The 25000-nt window shown below is 43.0% G+C and overlaps 1 protein-coding gene across 1 annotated transcript in view; it reads left to right on the forward strand.

Moving 5' to 3' along the window:
• The window catches only part of LOC138975154 (uncharacterized), a 30452-nt gene extending 5635 nt beyond the window's left edge, over positions 1-24817 (forward strand). The window contains exons 2-14 of the mRNA XM_070347817.1: positions 5813-5982; positions 6301-7498; positions 9024-10157; positions 10578-10741; positions 12197-12293; positions 14188-14406; positions 14837-15043; positions 17083-17409; positions 18041-18270; positions 18588-18930; positions 19854-20102; positions 21746-21802; positions 22561-24817. Coding sequence (XP_070203918.1) covers positions 5813-5982; positions 6301-7498; positions 9024-10157; positions 10578-10741; positions 12197-12293; positions 14188-14406; positions 14837-15043; positions 17083-17409; positions 18041-18270; positions 18588-18930; positions 19854-20102; positions 21746-21802; positions 22561-22754 — 4589 coding nt within the window. The 3' untranslated portion in view covers positions 22755-24817. The remainder of the gene's footprint in view (positions 1-5812; positions 5983-6300; positions 7499-9023; positions 10158-10577; positions 10742-12196; positions 12294-14187; positions 14407-14836; positions 15044-17082; positions 17410-18040; positions 18271-18587; positions 18931-19853; positions 20103-21745; positions 21803-22560) is intronic.
• The last annotated feature ends 183 nt before the right edge of the window (positions 24818-25000 follow it).

Raw genomic sequence — 25000 nt, forward strand, 5'->3', positions numbered from 1 at the left:
TGTGTTTGTTTCCGATCACATGGCCATGTGTATAATCTGTAATAAAATAAGACCCCCCCCCCCCCAACAAATGAATGTGTTTGTTTCCGATCACATGGCCATGTGTATAATCTGTAATAAAATAAGACCCCCAAAATATAATCTGTTTGTTTCCGATGACATGGCCATGTGTATAATCTGAACTGAAATTAGACCCCCCCCCAAAATAATGTGTTCGTTTCCGATGACATGGCCATGTGTTTGTGACTTTTTATTGGCCAGAAATTGCGCAAACTGTGTCCCCTGGGTGCCGGAGAAGAGTAACTTTCCTTGCAAAGTATCCAAGGTCAAATTTTGTATTTTTTAATACAATTATTTTTGAAGGGTAAAAAAAATTCCAGGGTTGGGAAGGGTTCGGTCGGGGAATTGGAAAGCGGGAACTTTTCTTTGTTGAAACTCATGGCGTGTGGGCCTGTCAGCTTTATAGTTGTGCTTGTGTCTCGATTGGGGCACAGCGATACCAAACATCATGGGGCATGGATAGAGAAAGGCCGTCAACAGCACTGTTGTTCACGCCGTCAGATGGCAGGCACACCTTTTTTTTTTTCTTTTTTTTTTAAATTTGCCAAGCACATCATTGTGGGGCTTTTAATCAATAGCAGGCACACCTTATTCACATTAGAAAGTTAATGATTTAAACAACGAAAAAGTAAAAACCTCAATGATGATATTGAAACACAAAGAACAAAACCAACAACTTGTGTCTTCCTACTAATACCACACAGTCGGTAGACTTTGCTTACAATTAATCTTTTTTATAACAAATGGTCTGGAACGTGTGCAAAGGTCTTTTCTTTCCTGCCCCTCACCACAGAAAAGATACTGTGACGAACAAAAATCTAAAAGCTCTTTTCTTCTACACTTCGTTTCGGTGTAAATGACAAAATAAATAGTGAATTAGTAAATTATTACTTTTTTTATAGTCTTATGCTCTCCCTCCTCCCCATACATTTCTCCCTCGTTTATTTTTTTTAGTTATGGCAATTGTTTTCCATCTAACCCTCTATGCACTTGCTCTCTCCAAACCAACTTTTCATCCCATTCTCTTTAAGGGAAAAAAAGTTGGAAACCGAGCTTGACGAAAACAGAAAAAAGAGCTACTACAGTCGCAACGACCAATCCGAGTTGTCGCCAAGTCAAGCAGTGAAGAATGTTCGATTGCTTGCAACCTGTTCAAGGGAATAGAATCACTCCGCTTCTAAAAACCCACCTGTGCCATCTCTTAACATCCGCATCGCCCACACGCTTCAAACTCTTCACGAATATCTCCCTTCCCCAAACCCCTAACGTTACCTGCATTGAGACACCTCAGCTTACACACGAATTTCTTTCCTCCTCCCTACCTTTTTCCTCACTTGTTACCTGTAACGGGGGCGTTTTGTGTGCACCTTTAATTAGGGTGCAGGGGGCAGGCCGGTACAGCGTGGCGTGGTATGGGGAGAGTGTGGAGTGAGGAGTTAACTTGTTGGGCTCTCGATGTTGGTTGTCCAAGCCACGGTCAAACAGCCCCCCCAGCGGACAGGTATGTGTCCCGTAGGCCTGGGGGCGATGTGGATAGAGGCCAGTGTCAGCTCCTGTTTGATTCCTTGTTTGACTCCTGATTCTTCTAGCCTGTCTTACACCGCCTACCGTAGACTGCTGCAGTGTTTGGTTTAAACTGTTTTATTTAACGTTTGTGCATTATTTACAAAAAACGCATATTGAGTAAACAACAACAAGCATAATGCTTATAGTGGTGTTCACTATTGCTGCAGTGTTTGTCTGACTTTCCATCCTAATTCTTTGTGCAAAGCTTAGTTCTAAAAACTTTTCGAGCACAATGTAGTATAATTTCTGGTTTGTTCTACTGCCACGCTTCTCCCCCCCCCCCCCCCCCCCCAAAAAAAAAAATCTCTCTATTTCATCGTTTTAGTTATTCCTTCTCCCTTTTTATATTTAGTCAAGTTTTGACTAAATATTTTAACATCGAGGGGGAATCGAAACGAGGGTCGTGGTGTATGTGCGTGTGTGCGTGTGTGCGTGTGTGTGTGTGTGTGTGTGTAGAGCGATTCAGACTAAACTACTGGACCGATCTTTATGAAATTTGACATGAGAGTTCCTGGGTATGAAATCCCCGAACGTTTTTTTCATTTTTTTGATAAATGTCTTTGATGACGTCATATCCGGCTTTTCGTGAAAGTTGAGGCGGCACTGTCACGCCCTCATTTTTCAACCAAATTGGTTGAAATTTTGGTCAAGTAATCTTCGACGAAGCCCGGACTTCGGTATTGCATTTCAGCTTGGTGACTTAAAAATTAATTAATGACTTTGGTCATTAAAATCTGAAAATTGTAAAAAAAAATAAAAATTTATAAAACGATCCAAATTTACGTTTATCTTATTCGCCATCATTTGCTGATTCCAAAAACATATAAATATGTTATATTCGGATTAAAAACAAGCTCTGAAAATTAAATATATAAAAATTATTATCAAAATTAAATTGTCCAAATCAATTTAAAAACACTTTCATCTTATTCCTTGTCGGTTCCTGATTCCAAAAACATATAGATATGATATGTTTGGATTAAAAACACGCTCAGAAAGTTAAAACAAAGAGAGGTACAGAAAAGCGTGCTATCCTTCTTAGCGCAACTACTACCCCGCTCTTCTTGTCAATTTCACTGCCTTTGCCATGAGCGGTGGACTGACGATGCTACGAGTATACGGTCTTGCTGAAAAATGGCATTGCGTTCAGTTTCATTCTGTCAGTTCGACAGCTACTTGACTAAATATTGTATTTTCGCCTTACGCGACTTGTTCTTTTTCTTTACGGGGTTAAAGCTTACGATAAGAATTAGTTAGGCGTTCGGTTTTCGTACCGTGTTTACCACTCTGAGCTTTCATTACACATGCAGTAGTTGTTACTCAGGAGCAGGTAGGCTTGCAGGCTTGCAAGGAATGAGTCTTGGGGACCGCCCCTCGTACTTTTTTGTTTGGTGACCTTTTGCTTATAATTTGTGTGCAATCTCCGGCGTACTTTCTTGGTAATTCTTGGTTTAGTGAGCTAAGCTCTCTACACATGATGCTCTGTAACACTGAACTTTGCTTTCCTAACAGTTTCCAAACGTTTTAAGACGTAGGGCGTATACCTATAGTAATGTGTTTACAAAAGACTTTGAATCGGAATACAAGTTACGCTGGCCAAGGTAAAGTTAAGTGTTCCTTCAGTTGATCTAGTGATTGTATAGGGTTGTTTTTATATTTAGTCAAGTTTTGACTAAATATTTTAACGTAGAGGGGGGAATCGAGACGAGGGTCGTGGTGTATGTGTGTGTGTGTGTGTGTGTGTGTGTGTCTGTGTGTGTGTGTAGAGCGATTCAGACTAAACTACTGGACCGATCTTTATGAAATTTGACATGAGAGTTCCTGGGTATGAAATCCCCGAACGTTTTTTTCATTTTTTTGATAAATGTCTTTGATGACGTCATATCCGGCTTTTCGTGAAAGTTGAGGCGGCACTGTCACGCCCTCATTTTTCAACCAAATTGGTTGAAATTTTGGTCAAGTAATCTTCGACGAAGCCCGGACTTCGGTATTGCATTTCAGCTTGGTGGCTTAAAAATTAATTGATGACTTTGGTCATTAAAAATCGGAAAATTGTAAAAAAAAATAAAAATTTATAAAACGCTCCAAATTTACGTTTATCTTATTGTCCATCATTTGCTGATTCCAAAAACATATAAATATGTTATATTCGGATTAAAAACAAGCTCTGAAAATTAAATATATAAAAATTATTATCAAAATTAAATTGTCCAAATCAATTTAAAAACACTTTCATCTTATTCCTTGTCGGTTCCTGATTCCAAAAACATAAGATATGATATGTTTGGATTAAAAACACGCTCAGAAAGTTAAAACAAAGAGAGATACAGAAAAGCGTGCTATCCTTCTTAGCGCAACTACTACCCCGCTCTTCTTGTCAATTTCACTGCCTTTGCCATGAGCGGTGGACTGACGATGCTACGAGTAAAATGGCATTGCGTTCAGTTTCATTCTGTGAGTTCGACAGCTACTTGACTAAATATTGTATTTTCGCCTTACGCGACTTGTTTTTTCTTTGGCATGTCGGACCTGTTCATACAGATGCATGCAGGTAGCGCGTGCCTGACTCTTCCAGAAGAGTTCACACAAGACGAATGTTGCTATTCACCGAGTTTGCTCACGTGCTTTCTTGTTTGACACTGAGAGTTAGTTAACTTGCGTAGTAACTTCAGATTGTACTTACATCTGGCCGAAACAGTTTAATGATCGTCTTCTCTTAACTATTGATTTGCACCTTTAGACTTTTTTTTGTTTTGTTTGTTCACCCACTGTAAGGCAAGCGCACCCGTAGTACTTTGTAGGCTTCTTCATTTTTTTTGAGACAGATTGGACTTGCAACGTAATTGAGAAAATTCGGTCTCATAGTTGAAAGCTGAAAGGAATAGCCAAGTGCATGACGCCAATCTCGACAGATTTTTGATGTCCAAGATGCTTAAAACGTCCTGGAAAACGAAGAGGGGGTCAAGAAGATCACAACATTTGTGACCCTCCACCACGAAATGAGTCGCATGTCACCTCACGCGGTTCTGCGCTAGGCATAATATAAGTCCGGGGGGTGTCTAGTCACAGTGTGAGGGTCACCATAGTCGCAGGCTTATAACTCGAAAAGTTTTCGCTCTTTTCTAAAACGGTTTTCACCACTGGATAGAGCATAAAAAAACTCTTTAGAAAAATGTAATCATGCAAAGGTGACATGCGACTCATTCCGTGGTGGAGGGTCACATATGTGCAAACAACACAGTGGAACTGTGAAGAAAGAAGACGGAGATTATGGCAGCACAGACTGAGCGGCGTCGTGACCACGTGCATGCTGCTTGCTTTCCCTCTAACAGCCTCACTTCTTGACCTCTGATGTTTGACAGCACGATCTCTTGCTAAACACTGACTCAGAGGAAGCCCCCGTGCGTCCAAGACTAGTCCTTCTCTTTAAAATCCGTCGTCAGGTCTGGATCATTTTCAATGCAGGATGTGTTTTTCAAAATGTTGAGAGGGGTTTCTTTGTAGAGGCGTTCAAGGTCGTTATTCTGGAACTGGACGTTAAGCAAGAAGCGTTAGATAGTGATGGAAGGAATGCTTTTTCTCAGCACAGGTTGAACTTATAATATTCTTTGGTTAAAAACTATTTGTCCTTCCACTTGTCTGTCTGTCTGTTTGTCTGTCTTAGTCTGTCTGTCTGTCTGTCTTACTCTGTCTGTCTGTCTGTCTTAGTCTGTCTGTCTGTCTGTCTGTCTGTCTGTCTTAGTCTGTCTGTCTAGTCTGTCTGTCTGTCTGTCTCTCTTTCTGTCTGTCTGTCTGTCTAGTCTGTCTGTCTGTCTGTCTGTCTGTCTTAGTCTGTCTGTCTAGTCTGTCTGTCTGTCTGTCTCTCTTTCTGTCTGTCTGTCTGTCTGTCTGTCTGTCTGTCTGTCTGTCTTAGTCTGTCTGACCATCTCTCTCTGTCTTCCTCCCTCCCCTCCCTCTCTCTCGTCCCCCTCCATCTCTCACCTTTTCGATCTCCTTGATAGTTTTTCTGTTTCAGCTCCTTTGGTATTTTGTCCATGTCTGTACGTATCGTTATTTTGTCCATCCTTTCTTTCTTGCCTTCTTTCTTTTTTTCTGTCTTTCTGTCTTTTTCTTTTTTCTCGTCTTATCTTCCTTTCGTTCCTCTTTGTTTCTGTGGATTTCAATTTCCCCCTCCACGTGCTTTCAGGTCACCAATACTTCGTGCTTGGCGATGACACCTTCGTGTGTCCGTCTGACACGGGTGTGTTCCCCCACCCGGAGAGCGACACCCAGTTCTACCGCTGTGAGAGCGGCAAGCCCGCTCTGCAAGACTGCGCCACTGGGACTTTCGATGCCGGCAAAGGAGCTTGTTCTGAGGTACGAGATTTTTGTCTGGATTGTCTGTCTGTCTGTCTGTCTGTCTAGCTGGCTGGCTGGCTTGCTGGCTGGCTAGCTAGCTGGTTGTCTGTCGGTCGGTCGGTTTGCCTGTCTGTCTGTCTGTCTGTAGTATTTATCCTGGTGCTGCTGCTTCTGCTGCTGATGATTATTAAGATGATGATAACGATGATGATGACGATGACCATGACGACGAATTTAAACTAGACATAAGCCATCTGCAAATTTCGTACTGTATACTTCTTAATATGAGGTCCATAGCATTTTCGAGTGTCTTGAATTTAGATCCTTCCCTTTCAGGGCCAAGCTGCAAACAGTACCTCGACAGCAAGCCCTAAGTCAGCCAAAAATGACAATAAAACGACATTAAAAACGTCTCCGTCGTCGGCTGAGACAACAACCAAAACGTCTGAGATTGACGACACTAAGGTAAAATCCGACGAGAAATCTACCGCTACAGCAAAGCCTGCATCAGACGCGGATTCCACGACTCAGAAATCTTCTTCTACGGCTAAACCAGGTGACAAAAAGGCGAAGAAAAATAACGAAACCGTCAAAGATTCCACCACACCATCCACCACAACAACCACACCATCCATCACAACCACCACAAAGAGTAGCAAAGGAGACGACAGCTCCAGCACCGACAAAAAGAAGACACAGAAAATCCAAGATGAAACGCAGAAGCCGAAAGCCGAGACGTTCCGCGCTGAGGCAGACTATGACTACAACTACGACTACTCTGATGACTACAGGACGTACGGAGACGAGCACAAGCAGCCCACAGAGACAGAGAAAGACCACGCGCAGCAGAATGAGGGTCACGGAGATCACGCGCAGCAGAATGAGGGTCACGGAGATCACGCGCAGCAGAACGAGGGTCTAGGAAATCACGGAGATCACGGAGATCACGTGCAGCAGAATGACGGTCACGGAGATCACTCGAAGGTAGAGGAGAAGTTCAACTGTCCCAACGAGTCTGGCTTCTACCGCCACCCCGCCAACTGCTCCCGCTTCTTCTGGTGTATCCAGTGGCAACCCACCCCCATGTACTGCGCCGAGGGCACGGCCTTTGACCCGGATAACCACGTCTGCTCCTGGATCGTGGGAAGCGACGGTTGTGGTGGACAGCTGGCCGCGCCGGGGTACCAGGACTCGCACCATTCCTTCGACAGGCTCAAACGCAGCGTCACCGATGACGTCAAGGACTTTGATGACGTCAACTTCGTCCCCGACAATTACAAGCTATCCCCGCGCCATCGTCGACAAGCTAGCGACTACGACTACTACTACGACAGCGACGACGGCCACAGCAACCACGACCACAGCAACAAGGACGAGGACAGGAGAGAGGGTCCCAAGGAAGGGAGGTCGTTCGGCCTGGATTCTAAAGACGTGAACTTCGGAGCGGGGTCCGCCACCACCCCCTATCAGTGTCCGGGAGACGGGTTCTACGCTGACCCTCATGACTGCTCCGTCTTCTACCACTGCGCCAGCGGTAAGATTCAATTCAATTCAATTCAATTCAATTCAATTCAATTCAATTCAATTCAATTCAATTCAATTCAATTCAATTCAATTCAATTCAATTCAATTCAATTCAATTCAATTCAATTCAATTCAATTCAATTCAATTCAATTCAATTCAATTCAATTCAATTCAATAAAACTTTATTATCTGAATGCAACAAACCGAGACTTTTCTTTTGGTTCGTGTAAGACAGAAAAAGAGCCACGAGTCGGCAACAGAGCTGCTTCCCTTATCAAGCATCACAACATGCTTTGTCACTTGTCAGATTCGAGGTGACATTCTGGAAGTGGATACCGTGAGCGTTGACGATCCTCTCGTTTTTGTTAAATCTCATTAGATCCTTAATTGAGCTCGAATTCGAAATCGTGACAACTTCGCGAAGTCATTTTACCAAACATTCAGTGTCAAGGCTTTGTGCAGTCAGCTTCGTGATGTCATTTTACCAAACATTCAGTGTCAAGGCTTTGTGCAGTCAGCTTCGTGATGTCATTTTACCAAACATTCAGTGTCAAGGCTTTGTGCAGTCAGCTTCGTGATGTCATTTTACCAAACATTCAGTGTCAAGGCTTTGTGCAGTCAGCTTCGTGATGTCATTTTACCAAAAATTCAGTGTCAAGGCTTTGTGCAGTCAGCTTCGCGATGTCATTTTACCAAACATTCAGTGTCAAGGCTTTGTGCAGTCAGCTTCGTGATGTCATTTTACCAAACATTCAGTGTCAAGGCTTTGTGCAGTCAGCTTCGTGATGTCATTTTACCAAACATTCAGTGTCAAGGCTTTGTGCAGTCAGCTTCGTGATGTCATTTTACCAAACATTCAGTGTCAAGGCTTTGTGCAGTCAGCTTCGTGATGTCATTTTACCAAACATTCAGTGTCAAGGCTTTGTGCAGTCAGCTTCGTGATGTCATTTTACCAAACATTCAGTGTCAAGGCTTTGTGCAGTCAGCTTCGTGATGTCATTTTACCAAACATTCAGTGTCAAGGCTTTGTGCAGTCAGCTTCGCGAAGTAGACTTTGCCCAACTATTTTGAGGCTTGAGGCATGTCTGAGAGTTTGGTTTTTTTGAGGAAGTGCGGAACGATGATATTTGGTCATGCGCCTGTGTTGTAACAGTAGAACGGGGCATCATTACATGTTTTTGTTCAGCTGGAGGTCTTATCGAAACAAAATTAATGTAGTTTTGTCCCCTGCCCTGTTGCTATGCAGGTGGTGTAGCCAAAAAGCACCTATTTGCACCTATTTCTTCCACTTTCCTAATCCTTCAAACAGACGACTTACTAAACCACACACATTATGAATATGTCTCTGTCTCTGTGTGTGTGTCTCTCTCTCTCTCTCTCTCTCTCTCTCTCTCTCTCTCTCTCACACACACACACACACACACACACACACACACACACACACACACACACACACACATGCACACACACACACACTCACACTCACACTCACACACACACTCACATTACCCTTCACTCTCTGCCCACCCTACAGGCAAGCCATACCGCCACCAGTGTCAGCCGGGCACAGCTTTCAACAAAGACAAGTATGTGTGTAGCTGGCCTCTGGAAGCCGACGGTTGTGGCGGCATGCTCAGCGTCCCCTACCAGGCCGACGTCCAAGCCGACGACGAAAATTTCACCAACCCTTTCACCATAGAGGACAAGGAAGACTCTGGGTTCGAGTGTCCCGACGACGTGAACGGGTACTACCCAGACCCAACCGACTGCAGGCACTTCTTTCAGTGCGTGGAGGCGCAGAAGTTCCGCCACAAGTGCGCCAACGGAACGGCCTTCAACATAGAGAGCGGCGTGTGCACCTGGCCGATGAGCGCAAAGAGTGGATGCGGCGTGGTTCTCTACAGGGCGGAGGTCGAGGCTGACCACCCGCAGAAGGCCTTAGGACACAAAAAACACCACAAAAAACACGCTGGTCATCCGTCTGACAGAAAGCGCAGGTCTCTTCCCAGCTGGGCTAGCGGCGCCCTCTTCAGAATGGCCGACGACCCTGCGGGGAAAAAGCAAAAGGCGGCGTCTCCCAAGGCAGCAGAGAAGAAGCAGGAGAACAGGAAAGCGGAGTCTTCAGCCCAGACGAAGACAGATGCCAGCACTGACACTGGAGCGAAAAACAGCGGTTCCAAACTAGCTGAAGAATCTAGCAAGTCTGCATCATCTGATAAGGCGAAAACGTCCACATCTAGCACAACCACAACCGCATCTACGCCACCAACAACTACTACTACTACTACGACCGCACCGGGGACAAAAACAGACAAGGTGGAGCCTCTTCCAGGGGTGGTCGACTCCATCCAGAGAACGAGCGCCTGGCCGTGGGAGAGTGTGGTGAGGAAGAGGAAACAAAAGTCCCGAGCAGATTACATCACCACCAAGGCACCAAGCAAAACCACCACCACACAGACCACTGACAAGAAATCATCATCATCATCATCCTCATCCACCACCACCACAGTGAAGTCAGCAACAACAAAGAAGAACACCACACCGAAAGCCTCGACAACTTCTTCCACTACTACGAAGTCGACAACAACAACAACTACAACGACGAAGGCCCCCGAACCGTCCACGCTTGCTGTCAAACATCCCAAGGCTGAGGCATACAGAGTATCGAGTGAGTGTCTATCTTTCCTTTTGTATTGGGTATTATTTTCAGAGCAACTTTGTAAGGTCCAAATCGTCATAAAACTTTCCAAAATGGCGCCTTAGGTGTACTATCTTTAACGTGTTTTGAATATTTGTATGAATTTGAACCAAAACTGATGTCGAAGTTCAGAAGTGATGCATTACGTTTAGTTCTGAACTCAATGACCAGATGCATTTGATGACCTTATTTTCCGTTGTATCTAAACCTTGAAAGGCGAATCTTCGAGTGTGATGTGTAAAAAAAAATCACATACAGTTATACCATATCTCAGCGAGTTTTTCTGTGTCTTTGTGCTTTGTATCCTTTCTTTTGGGTTAACATTTCTAGAGATTAATGTTTCCGTCAGCAATACTGTCTCATATCTTAGCTTTGTTTTCCACAACACAGCCGCAGAGACGGACTTCCGGTGCCCTGCCCCCACAGGTCATTTCCGGGACCCGATGAACTGCGCCATCTACTATCACTGTGTTGATGACGTGGCCTTCCGCAAAGAGTGCCCGGATGGTAACCTCTACGACATCAACTTTCACCGCTGTCTGCCCATCAATGAGGTAAAAAGTTAAAACAAAACAAACAAGATAATCTTACCTTCAGACTTGATTTTGAAGTTTATGCTTTATAAATCCATAATGTACTATTGTTCTCTATAATCTGTGAATACAAATCCCATCAGGACCTTTACCATATTATATATTCTTGATTTTGCTCTTCTTGTTATTCTGTAGGTTGTCATTTTGTTTCCGGCTAAACAGTTAACACTTGCTTTCTTTGAGAAAATTGCTTTTGGTCTTAGGTGGCTCACTGAAGAAGTTGTTTCAGAATATTTAACTCCTGGCCTAGTACTCGTGGCAATTCAGACATCTGGTCGTAGTGGGAAAAAGATTCGTGCAGCATGTTATTAAATCTAAATTAGAATACTTAATGAATGGCTGACCATCTGTCTGATCAAATGTTTAGCCTGTCTTTGAAGACGGCGAATACCACAGGTGACTGAACAGTGAAATCTCAGAAAACTGAATAATGTATAATACACCGGCATAATTATTTTAGTCTTTACTGATAAATCTAAACGATTGAAAAGATAATCGTAGATTGAATACAGCTAAAATCTTCCTGATTGATTATTTGTCATTAAATCGAAAACATTTAACACAGTAGAACCTGCCCTTGCGACCACCTCTCGAACGCGACCACCTGTTTACAACGACCAATCCGTAGGACCACAGACGAGTGTTTCTTCTATAGAGTTCACCTTGTTATAACGACCACTTTTGGTAGGCCCCGTGCGTGGTTGTTACAGACAGGCTTGACTGTATATTAAAGTTGAGAGAATAGAGCGTAAATGTGACCCTCCACCACGGAATGATTTTGTTTGTTTGTTTGTTTGCTTAACGCCCAGCCGACCACGAAGGGCCATATCAGGGCGGTGCTGCTTTGACATTTAACGTGCGCCACACACAAGACAGAAGTCGCAGCACAGGCTTCATGTCTCACCCAGTCACATTATTCTGACACCGGACCAACCAGTCCTAGCACTAACCCCATAATGCCGGACGCCAGGCGGAGCAGCCACTAGATTGCCAATTTTAAAGTCTTAGGTATGACCCGGCCGGGGTTCGAACCCACGACCTCCCGATCACGGGGCGGACGCCCACAGAATGAGTCGCATGTCACCTTTGCATGATTTTCATATTTTTACATTTTTCTAAAGAGTTTTTTATGCTCTATCCAGTGGTGAAAACCGTTTTAGAAAAGAGCAAAAACTGTTTGAGTTATAAGCCTGTGACTAAGGTGACCCTCACACTGTTACCAGACACTCCCCGGACTTTTATAAGCCTAGCGCAGAACCGCGCGAGGTGACATGCGACTCATTTCGTGGTGGAGGGTCACAAATCTGCTTTAATTGCTGGCTTTTTTATATTATTAATCTGAACGTAAGTTGACTTTAATTGCTGGCTTTTTTATATTATTAATGTGAACGTAAGTTGACTTTAATTACCTATCAGGTGAAGGACTGCCGCCTGGTGGACGAGAAGAAAGTGGGACGCGAAGACGAGTGGTTGTCCCACTACCCGGAATCCAACTCCTACCCCAAGAAAGTCGGTACGTATTTCCAGCATTTTCCGGCATTTTATCCGAAATTTTCTTAAAATAACGGACATGAAATCCTACACCCGTCATGAAAACTGCTTGATATTTTGGTTTACCGATTCCTTCCTTTAAGAATATTCTGCAATGACTGGTTGCATTTGTTACTAAATATAAAGGCCACTTTCTGTAAGATCCCGGGTTCATTTTTGAGTTCTTTGGATGAAATGTTTGTTCATGATTGATTCTTGATTGTCTTTGGCCACATTTGTTACTCCCGTCGCGATGTAACCTTCGTGGTTGAAAACGACGTTAAACACCAAATGAAGAAAGAACATTTGTTACTCAAGGGAACAGATTGACCGTGTAATCTATTAAGAGAAAAACAACACTGAAGAGAAACCAGACATTTCAGATTATTAATCTACTGACCGTTATCTTGGGATCGAAAGACCAAGGGAGGAAACCCTATAAACATAAGACAGTTCCTTAGAGCTGTGCGGTGAAAGAGTTAGCCACGCGGGAGAAAGCAAAACACTTAATGAACAGAAGACTTGCAAAGTAAAAACAATTGTATATTCAAGAAAAGTGCAAGCACAGAAACAAAAGCTTTACAAAAATCGAGTTTGTACGGGTTGTGAAAGAGAGAATACTCTTGCTTTTGTGACAAGGGAGGCTACCGCTCCTTTCACAGCAGACTCTGCACCCGAGTTGTTGGCCTTTAAGTCAACACCTCTGGATTGTGGAATTCTGTTTGTGATGGGGTCTGGTGGTTTCCGATTGTCTGTATGTTCATGGAAACCTTCGGGTTTGCATAACAGTTTTTATAGGGCTAAGAAATTAGCCCTAACATTTTCAATCCTGTTTGATTGCACTTCGCCTCCCGAGGTGATCGTAGTGTTACGGCACTCGGTTACATCTTTATTGAGTCAAACTTTCACACATGACATTATAGGCCAGTGACTAGGGAGGGGCGTGTTTAAAACACGAGGACAAGGTGCACCTGTGGAAACCTTGCCTTAAAGGCTGCCATATTCGTAGCGTTCATTAATTAATTCATATTGTTTACATGTGCCAATAATGTTATAAAACTGTACCTAAGGGGATATAATAACGATTGGCTGTAGCTTTCGATCACAGAAACAAATTATTTCAGTATTGAAAAGTGGTGTTGATAGTGTCGAATGTAAACAGAACAGTCTCAAACGCCATCTTTGGTTTACGAAACGTCACGAAGTGACGTCAACGGTCTAAAAATAGCCCAAGTCCTGGAGAACTGTTGCTAAACAATGCAATAAAGAATTAATTATTTCTCGTAATTGGTAAGGACTTCAAACCTAAAACTTTGCAGGAAGCTTAAAGGCATATGTACGCGCTCCCGTGTTTACAAAGTGTAGTTTGCCCATAATCGATGTCAAACGCACCATAAGACCATGTAATGACGATATGTCGCCATGCGCGGACCATATACATGCATTACAGCTTGTTCTAGCCTCTGAAAAAGTGAGGATGTCAACAAAGACGCGGAGTTATTTCCCTTGCGTCAACGTTCCCTCTGTTGGCAAATCTATAAATAGGACGATCTAGATCAAAATAAAAATTCAAATATCTCAACATTTAAGGGGTCCTAGACCACAATATCTTGCAGGGAACTTAATTTAGCATGTCTCCAGCTGTTGGTAAAGCAATTAGCGTGTATAGTCATCGAGTACATATGGCTTTAATCTATACATCCCCGCAACGATGGGAAAAGCCCTAGAAGTAATTAAACTAATTAAATAGGACTATGTCAGCCTTTAATAAAAGCAATAGTATTTACTCTTTCACAACCCCGACTGAGTTATTTCTGGAGTTTGTCAATTGCAAAATGTTAAACAAATTTTCACTTTTATATTTGTCTTTTCTCCAGACGGCCCTCGCGAGTTTGAATGCGACGTGCTGAACGGGTACTTCAGGAACCACGAGGATTGCAGCGCTTACGTCGAGTGTCTCGATGGTGTCGCTTTCCACCGCAAGTGCATGACGGGAACGGTCTTTGACGCCACGAGGAAGAAGTGCACGTGGAGTAGCCTCGTTCCCGATTGTCGCGTCACTTTCGGAAGTGAGGCGTCGGAGGAGAAGAATTACCGTAAGGATGCACTCTCGCCCTCTCTGTCTCTCTATCTCGCTGTGAAAAAAATAAAGTAACTCTGTATTTCCTCTATTACAACTGCTAGACAAGTGTGAGCGCCCGACCACAGACGACTTCTGCTGAGACACAGGTGGGGGATCGGGGGGATGGTGTGTGTGTGTGTGTGTGTGAGTGTGTGTGTGTGTGTGTGTGTGTGTGTGTGTGTGTGTGTGTGTGTGTCCAATGTCTCTTAGAGTTTAGCATTTAACAAGGGGTAGTTTTGGTCTCTCCTTGAGAAAAAAGTACATTTACCGGGTAAAGTGGTTTGGGGGGTGCTTCCGGAATCTAGACCTCAACTCACCTCCAGCAGATAGAGCTCTGTTTACAGTTGTTGTAGTTTTTGTTTTTTGTTTTAAATAACTCAGTAATGCTGTGTGTTGTGTTGCAGAAGTTGACGGGTTCCAGTGCCCCACCACGGACGGCTACTACCGCGACCCGGCATCATGCAGCACGTACTACCACTGTATCGACGGCAAGGCCATGCCCCGTGTGTGTGACCCTAACAACTTCTTTGACCCCCAGGCCAGCCAGTGTCGCTGGGCCAAACTAGTCACTGACTGTGATAACCGCGGACTGCCTGTCTACGTTGACAAACGTACGTACACATATATAGTAGGCCCTACAACAGTCAATTTGAAAACAAAAGCCAGTAAACTACCCTTGGCATTGATCGATTAAGGGACGTAACCCAAAGTAAAATTGGACTGTAATTAAAAACTTGTATGTGTAAGACTATTACAAACGTAAATAAGTAGTCATCATCTGAGGTCTGGCCTATCTTTTTATATTTAGTCAAGTTTTGACTAAATATTTTAACATCGAGGGGGAATCGAAACGAGGGTATGGTGTATGTGTGTCTGTCTGTCTGTCTGTCTGTGCGTGCGTGTGTGTGTGTGTGTGTGTGTGTAGAGCGATTCAGACTAAACTACTGGACCGATCTTTATGAAATTTGACATGAGAGTTCCTGGGTATGAAATCCCCGAACGTTTTTTTCATTTTTTTGATAAATGTCTTTGATGACGTCATATCCGGCTTTTCGTGAAAGTTGAGGCGGCACTGTCACGCCCTCATTTTTCAACCAAATTGGTTCAAATTTTGGTCAAGTAATCTTCGACGAAGCCCGGGGTTCGGTATTGCATTTCAGCTTGGTGGCTTAAAAATTAATTAATGACTTTGGTCATTAAAAATCTGAAAATTGTAAAAAAAAAAAATTATAAAACGATCCAAATTTACGTTTATCTTATTCTCCATCACTTGCTGATTCCAAAAACATATAAATATGTTATATTCGGATTAAAAACAAGCTCTGAAAATTAAATATCTAAAAATTATTATCAAAATTTTTTTTTCGAAATCAATTCAAAAACACTTTCATCTTATTCCTTGTCGGTTCCTGATTCCAAAAATATATAGATATGATATGTTTGGATTAAAAACACGCTCAGAAAGTTAAAACGAAGAGAGGTACAGAAAAGCGTGCTATCCTTCTTAGCGCAACGAATACCCCGCTCTTCTTGTCAATTCCACGGGCACTGCCTTTGCCACGGGCGGTGGAGTGACGATGCTACGAGTATACGGTCTTGCTGCGTTGCGTTGCGTTCAGTTTCATTCTGTGAGTTCGACAGCTACTTGACTAAATATTGTATTTTCGCCTTACGCGACTTGTTTTCCTTTCTTTTCTTCTTCTTTTCTCATTCTTCTTCTTCTTCTTCTTCTTCTTCTTCTTCTTCTTCTTCTTCTTCTTCTTCTTCTTCTTCTTCTTCTTTTCTTGAAAGGTATGCTGGTTTCCATTCAGTGTGTTTGTTGATCTGTGAGATTCACATTTCAACAGCTGCTACTAATACCAGGGAATTGATAGGGACTTAAGTGCTTAGTTGTCAGTGTTGAAGAGATATCAATTTGAAAAGTAATGTGTTTTTAACGATGTGGGTATTCACAACGGCACTTATAAAAGTTATCATTATTAACCATGAGATGTTGCACTGATCGCGCCAGCTGTGTCGTACATCAACATTAACATTACCTAAAACTGAACAAGAACACATCACACACAAACGGGTCGCAAGGCCACGGCTGCCGGCAATCAAAATATACTGCACAACTGAAGACCTCCCCCCCCCCCCCCCTTTTCTTTTTAAGACCCTGCTTTCTTTGACTTTCTGTTAATAACCTCGGTACAGTTACCCCCATTTTAAGACTCCCTCCTTTTTAAGACCTGATTTTCTTAAATTTGTGGAAGGCGGGTTCCACTGTTTACAATAGACCTTCCCTGGTAAGACCCCCCCCCCCCTCCCTTTTTTTGTAAAACCCTGCTTTCTTTGACTTTCCGCTAATAACCTTTGTAAAATCCCCACCATTTCCGGACTCCCTTTATGTTAAGACCTGATTTTCTCAGAGTTTTGAGGTCTTAAAAGGGAGTTCCACTGTAGGGTTGTCTCGTCAGGTACAGTCGAGCATGTCTATAACGACCTCCCAAGGGACCCAACAAAAGTGGTCTTTATACACAGGTCAGTTTCTAACAAATACTTTGCAGCACACGAACGGAGAAGCAGAAGAAGAGGTCCATGAACGGAGAAGAAGATGAAGATTACCACTGTGCATTCCTTGATTATGATTTCGCTTGTTGTGTTGCAGTTCCAGTCTCCAAGTTCGTCTGCCCCTTGCCCAACGGCCATTACCGCGACCCCGAGGACTGCAGCGTGTTCTACCACTGTTTGCAAGACGTCCCGTACCGAGGCGCCTGCCGACGTCATCACGCTTTTGACGTCGACTTGCTGACGTGTGTGCCGCGTAGTGAGGTGCCCGGATGCAAGCAGAATCACGTGACCGAGGAGAAGGACGTGTGGGGGAAGGAGGAGGCGAGGAAAGACGAGGGAGCGAGAGGAGTGTCTCAAGGACTGACCACCACTGTGAAGACAGTGGACACTAAGAGTGATTCGACAACCAGAAAATCGTCTAATGGTATGCTTGTTTTTAGTTTTCATTTTCATTCTCATTGTCGATTACTTACAGTTTCCCTCTATTGGGAAATTCGGGTCGCTTCCTCCCAGTAAAAAGCTAGAAGCAACATGAGTCACGCTACCTAGGTGAGTTCGTGCTTGGTATAACCAGTCACACTTTCGACAGAGAAACCGATGTGTTTTACGTACCACAGCGGTGATACGGGTGTGGGACATGGATGCCGTCTTCAGCGCTCTACCAACTGAGCTACCGGGGAGGCAAGTGGTAGTTGGGTAGTTAGTTCGAGAACCTAGAATCCAAGAGTCAATCGGCAAGCGGAGGATCCTAGGATGGTATGGTTGTTTGCTCTCATGATTGATGCGTCTAGTCCTCATTTCTTCTCCTCTTCTCTCTACTCTTTATGTATTTCCTGTCATTATGTTTCAGTGGTCTTTACAGTTTCAATTGCAAACAATATCGTGGATATTTATTAGTTTGGTTCCTGATTGTTTCGTTGCTGCCTTGTTCAAAAGGAAATGTTCATCCTTCTTGTAGTTGCCTGTTGAGTTTTATTTCTGTTATTACTGTTATCGATGCTTAACTTTGTCCATACCAATGAGCACCATGCTAAACGAGATGTCTGTGTCCATAGCTAAAGGAGATTTCCAGTGCCCGGAAGCACACGGACTTTTCCGAGACCCCCAGGATTGCCGAGTCTTCTACCACTGTTTCTCGGGACGTCACTTCCGGCACGAGTGTCAGTTCGGTACGGTGTTCAGCACAGAGCGGAACCTCTGCACCTGGCCTGCTCTCGTGCCAGACTGCCCCCTGGCGACGCAAAGCCCGGAAGTGACGTCACAGGACGCGCAGGATAATATCGAGGTTTGATATTAGCAAAATATACATTGACATGTTTGTTTTGTTTTGATGTTTCTGTGTGTGTGTGTGGGGGGGGGGGTGATGTATATATGTGTGTGTGTGTGTGTGTGTCTGTCTGTCTGTCTGTCTGTCTGTCTGTGTTTGTGTCTATCTGTGTCTGACTGTGTCTGTGTGTGTGTGTGTCAGCAAGGCAGAAATAAAGAGTGGCTGTTGCCTAACCGGGGCCTTTCATCTATTCTATTCAATTCTATTCTAATTTAATGTATTCTATTCTATTCTATTCTATTCTATTCTATTCTATTCTATTCTATTCTGTTCAGTCAACCGAAGAATGGATCTCCGACAACCTGCCCGCGGACTTCAAACACGATCATCAACACGACGCCCCCGCCCCCTCCCGCCCCAGCAAGTCCACCACCACTCCCCGCGTCGTCACAAAGAAGACTGACGTCACTAAAAGTCGCGATAACGTCACCAAAAGTCCAAGTGACGTCATTGAGGTCCAGGATGATGTCTCGGAGGCGCAGCCTTATATTTCTCAAGAGGTGAACTCTGCAGCAGAGATTGAGCCGTTTGACTATGACCAGGGGGAGGTGCATACCCCTAAAGCTTCTTCTGATGGGCTCAACAACTTCATTGTTGAAGCTGCGGTTCCTAATGGATGTAAGTATTTTTGGCGGTGGTGGGGTGAAAAAAAATATCGGACAGCTGAAGATCTACTGCCATTGGTCATTTCTAGGATTTCTTGTGCATTTTAGGCGTAATTTTTTGTATCATTCCTGACCGGCAAGTATTGACTCAAGTTCGCATATTGGACAATCAGTTTTATTTTAAAGTCTCTGAATCTGAATAACACGTTGTTGGAGCCGAAAAAGGCAATACACACAACGAGGATCCAAGCAGAGACGATTTCCGCTGACTGGTTTTCTGAACCATGCACGCAGCTTGCGATTTGAATTCTTTGGAGCCGTCTGATAAAAGATCAATTACAATAATTATGCAAGCTGTACATTGCTGCGATAAATAACACATCAGGCTTTAATATTAGATACTACTGCCCGTGATCTCACCTTTAACTTCAGCTGAAGTATCGCACTTGAAAAAACAATAACACACCTACGTTGACATTTCGCGTTTACTCAAAGCTCTTTTGAATTCAGTCAGCGCTTTTTAACGCGGTGGTTGATTTACGTTCAATGCCTAGCAATAGATTTGTTAGACGGCAGGCTCTCGCTCAGACTGGAAAAGCTCTTCTTCAGTCGTTAGGACAATAGCAGCAGCTGTTTCCAAAGCGAAAAGGAATCCGTCTTGTCCAGGAAAAGCCTGATTTGTTATTTATCACACCAATGTACAGCTTGCATAATTTATTTTTCGGTGATTTGTTCTCAACCATACAACAACACTATTCTTTCTTTACAATTAGAAATGTGCCCGTAGTCCTGCTTCACAAACACAAATAGACATCGTACCAATTAAAACTGATGAAGAGGAAACTTTCAATTAAACAGCGCGCAAAACAAACTAATAAACAAACATACTGACAAAAACAAAACCCAATCCTACATTTTGTATTTCCCATGTTGCAGTTCGCTCAGACCCGTTCAACGAGTTCATCTGCCCGCAACTCATCTTTGACCAGTACTTCCGCGATCCGATTGACTGCACACGTTTCCACCGATGCGTGAAGGGACTGCGCTTCACGTTTGACTGCCCACGCGGAACGTTCTTCGACCCCGTCTTCAACATCTGCGACTTCCAGGAGAAGGTTCCGGACTGTGATCACGAGGGGAGGCGACTCGGGACTTCCAGGGAACCCATGGGCTCAGATAATGAAGGTGAGAACAGGGCTTTAAGGGCAAAAATATTTGTGATGGTCAAGTTGGTCTAGAGAAGCTGGGAGAATAGAGGATTTTCGGAGGTAACTCCGTCGGGTTTGTATGGATTGTGCAAGAGTGAATGTATCGATTGGAGATTGGATTTCCCTTCTTTGAGTCATGTGACGTCAGAGGCCTACAAAACTTTATGTATCGATTGGAGATTGGATTTCCCTTCTTTGAGTCATGTGACGTCAGAGGCCTACAAAACTTTATGTATCGATTGGAGATTGGATTTCCCTTCTTTTAAGTCATGTGACGTCAGAGGCCTACAAAACTTTATGTATCGATTGGAGATTGGATTTCCCTTCTTTGAGTCATGTGACGTCAGAGGCCTACAAAATTTTATGTATCGATTGGAGATTGGATTTCCCTTCTTTGAGTCATGTGACGTCAGAGGCCTACAAAACTTTATGTATCGATTGGAGATTGGATTTCCCTTCTTTGAGTCATGTGACGTCAGAGGCCTACAAAATTTTATAATTGGGCGTTTCAGGTTGACCGAAACTTTAAAGGAACTACAAAACACACGTCATGTGTTTGATTGCGTGTGTGTGTGCTGTTCAATGTCAAAACAACAACAAAGTCAGTACATGACGTGTGTTTTGTAGTTCCTTTGAAGTTTCGGTCAACCTGAAACACCCAAATATGAAGCTTATGTGTTTGATTGCATGTGTGTGTGCCCGGGCTCGTTCAATCGTCAAAACAACAACAAAGTCATAGTACCTGAAAGGAATTCGATCGATACATAAATGTTATTTGCGTTTTTGACCAAAATATGACATTTTACACAGAGAGATCTCGACAGTCATTGTTCACCTCGACCGCTATCGCGGTCTCGGAGAACAATGACTGTCTCGATCTGTGTAAAATGTCATATTTTGGTCAAACACGCAAATAACGTATAATACCCTTGCCTTTTCCTCTGACAGATGAAGTCCACGTGTGTCCGACACACCGCTCGCTAGTGATTGGCCCCTTCAATGTTTGTCCCAGTCAAAATCAAGGGTATTCACTCTTTCACAACCCATTCAAATCTGGCTGGCCTGTGTGTTTGGGGGAAGTAACTCAGTCGTGTTTGTACGGGTTGTCAAAGAGTGAATACCCTTGCTTTTTCCTCTGATTCTAAATGCAGTAACGGATGTTTCTGGTTCATCTTTGCCGAAACCGTTTATGAATGATTGCCATACCTGATAAATAGAAAAGGAGTCATAAAGGCCATCCTTAACGGAGTCCAAAGTTGTCTTCGCGAAGTATTTAGACCAACATTCAGTGACAAAGCTTCGTGCAGCGAGCTTCTTGAAGTGGACTTTGCGAAGTGGACTACTCCCAATTATTACCAGCCTTGTTTGCGCGTGTTTACTACCATTGGAACACAGCTGTCTTTTGAGGGCAACAAGAGAAAATAAACTCACAATGAATGTTAAAACCAATATCCAAAAACAGATATAGACTGCCAACGTTCCAACATTCAGAATATAATAAAACAAGAATTGTAAGTTATTGGAACGTTTAATTATGTTATTGACAAAACGTTACATTTATTTCACAATGAGTGTTGTGATGATTGACTCAAACAAAATGGTTGTGTGTGAATGTTTCAGTGTCTATACCGCTCTACACGGGAAACGGTGGTGAATACATGACAGAAAACTCTCTGGGTAAGTAACACACCTTCCAATTCCTGGCACAACCAATTCTTTCTATTCGATCACAACGAAGGTGACCACACCAACGGAAGGTCGCAGGTTCGAATTCGGGCCGGGACAGACACGGGTCAACTTTATGTGCAGACCCAGAGACGGAAGCCATGTCCCACCCCCTTGTCACCACAATGGCACGTACAAGACCTCGTTCATTCTGCCATAAGTGCAGATGACTGATACCACCTAAACACGCATACACTTGTGTATCTCGTCAAAAGCCGTGAGGGCGTAAAACTCGAATCATATAACCCATATCGTGGCGAAATATTTAGCCTGTGGGACATAAAGCATTGTCTCTTTCCTATGACCACAACGAGAAGGCGGAGGAATAAGCATGAAGAAAAATTTAACTTAGCAGCAAAAATCAATGTCTGTATTGTAAGTTTCGGAGTACATTTTGTTGTTTGTTTATGTTTGTTTTTTGTTGTTGTAGTTTTTTTGAGGATTTTTGTTTTGTTTTGTTTTTTAGTTGGTATATTGTTAACTTGGTATATTCATCTATACTAAGCACTCAAAACGCCAGAAATCGCGTTCATATTGTAACGCATTCTTTCTCCAGACTCTCCACTAAAACAAAATAACAATGAAAAAAACCGTCGAATTGTATGTTAATCGTAAGTCGAATTCTTTCTCCAGATTATTGGTGAAATTACACACGCAAAACGCTCAAAAGTTGGATTGTATGTTAATCGTGGGTCAAATCCTTTGTGCAGACTTCCCAGTGGCCGACCCCATGTGCCCGAGGAGCGACGGGTTGTTCCCCCACCCCAGCTCGTGCAACAAGTTCGTGTACTGTGCACGTGGCTCTCCCGTGGTGCTGACCTGTCCGGCTGACCTGCTCTACAACGTGGACACGATGACCTGTGACTACCAAGACAAGATCGTCTGCATTCAATACGACAAGTGAGAGACACGGAGACAATCAAACTCCACCGTGGAAACAAATCGAGACTATTAAAACCTACCGCGTAGAACACGTGAGCACACGTGACTTTTATAGTCTCGGTAGACTGTATTACAATTTGTTCTGCCTGGAAACAAATCAAGACTATTAAAACCTACCGCGTAGAACACGTGACTTTTAGGCCTCGGTAGACCAGTAGTTTGTTGCGCCAAGTGAGAAATTGCCACTTAGAGAATCTGCTTCATAGAGCAAAGTTGACTTCAGCTCGGTAGTGTTGATAAGATCGCTGTGCCAAGTGAGAAACTGGCACTTTGAGAATCTACCGCAGAGTGAATTAGACTTTGGCTCGGCAGTTTGTTTTAATATTTGAGGTGCATATAACCACGGTCTAATCCTTTGGGGCTATTTCTGACCAAGAAAAGCCTTTCTCTGTGCGATGAATGTGTTTTCATTCTGGTGTCTAGTACACGTACGTGTGTAGCATATGTAGCCTTGGTCTATCCTTGGTTGTCAGTCCTCCCAATAGGCCTACTTTGCAAAGCATTGTTCGAAAATTATCTCAAAAGAAAACACGATTTCACTTCGGTTTTTCAAACAATTGAGGTAGGTATAATAACAGTTACATGAATAATCCTGAACTAATTTTTCAAACATTTTAATAAAATCAGTCACAGCACAAATCTAGTATTCGTTCTTGCAGATGATTGAATAGGGAAACATGTAAAAGTTGTTCAGCCTTTTCTCACATTTTGTAAACAGCTATATAATACGTGCATTCAGTACTATTCGATTTGATTACATTGGCAAAACGTATGTTATATACATACAACAGTATTACAATGTCCACATTTTTGGAGTGAAAATATGCCTTTCTTTCCAGGAAAGTCAAAACAGTATTATATAGTGTAGTCCTAACGAGGGCAGCGGAAAAGAGCAGGTATAAAAAGAATTCTGCATTCCAAGGGGGAAATACTTCAACAAATCTATTTGGTTACTTGTTGTTCATGAAACTGATTGTGTACTGGTGATTTCAGTCATACGTCACATTGGTTGTGTGATAAGGTGAAATTGAATTAAAACCCGGTGTAAATATTGTAAATAGAGTTTGTAATCCTGCAATATTTGTGTCAATTTGTCATGATACTTTTGTGAATCTTCGCACTAATGGTTAGAAGATGTTAAGTGGGGCTCGATCAGAGCTTCCAAAAGATGAAATGATCAAAGGTAAAAACAAAATATCCTTGAAAACTCCAGAGGTCTTTCCTGCACCTTTTCTTTGCACGTGGTGATCCAATTTTAAGTATAGGGATTTCCTTTGACACTTTGTTCAGAACAGAATCGGCGTAAACATAAACCAAAATTTGAAAATGTTCCCGAAGTCCTAAAATAAACAACACTGAAGGCAGCAAACTGTATTTGTTTATCTGTCTCTTTTCATTTTTATATTAATCGTGAGAGAAACGATTCTATCAAAATTGATAGTGTTAATTCCTTTGTCATTTGAGAAGTAGGCCTACTCTATGAATTGCGAGGAAAAGAATTGTTGATGAAAAAAGATTTGAATTTAATTTAGGCGTAAAATGTTCATCTGCTTCATGGTTGCACCTTGTAGTTCACATTTCTTACTGAAGGCACTGATCTTTAAAGATCAGTATGTGTTCACCCCCCCCCCCCCCCTCTCTCTCTCTCTCTCTCTCTCTCTCTCTCTCTCTCTCTCTCTCTCTCTCTCTCTCTCTCTCTCCTCCAAAACCCCACTCCAACTCCCCTCGCCCCCCCCCCCCCCGACATCCCATCTCCACACACCCTTATGCCTTAACTTTGGAATCTTTTTTCTATTCCAAAATGACCGCCGATTAAAAAATGTCCTTGTCCGCTGTTGTAGACGACAAAATGTATTGATAATTGAATTAATGACTGGTTTTGATTTGTGGCATGAAACGTAGCACATGCAAAAGATGATGTGTCAAACCCGCTGAAAATGTTGTATATATTCATATTTTTGTATTTGCATTTTATACTCTTTTTATACTCCTGAATAAAACGGTGTTGATACAAGACAAACAAAATCGGCTCTGATCAGGTGTGTGTGAGTGTGTGTGTGTGTGTGTGTGTTTGTACACATGTGTGTGTGTGTGTGTGTGTGTGTGTGTGTGTGTGTGTGTTTGTACACATGTGTGTCTGTGTGTGTGTACACATGTGTGTGTGTGTGTGTGTGTGTGTGTGTGTACACATGTGTGTGTGTGTGTGTG

This window comes from Littorina saxatilis, linkage group LG9, assembly GCF_037325665.1.
Source record: "Littorina saxatilis isolate snail1 linkage group LG9, US_GU_Lsax_2.0, whole genome shotgun sequence".
NCBI classification, from domain to species: domain Eukaryota; kingdom Metazoa; phylum Mollusca; class Gastropoda; order Littorinimorpha; family Littorinidae; genus Littorina; species Littorina saxatilis.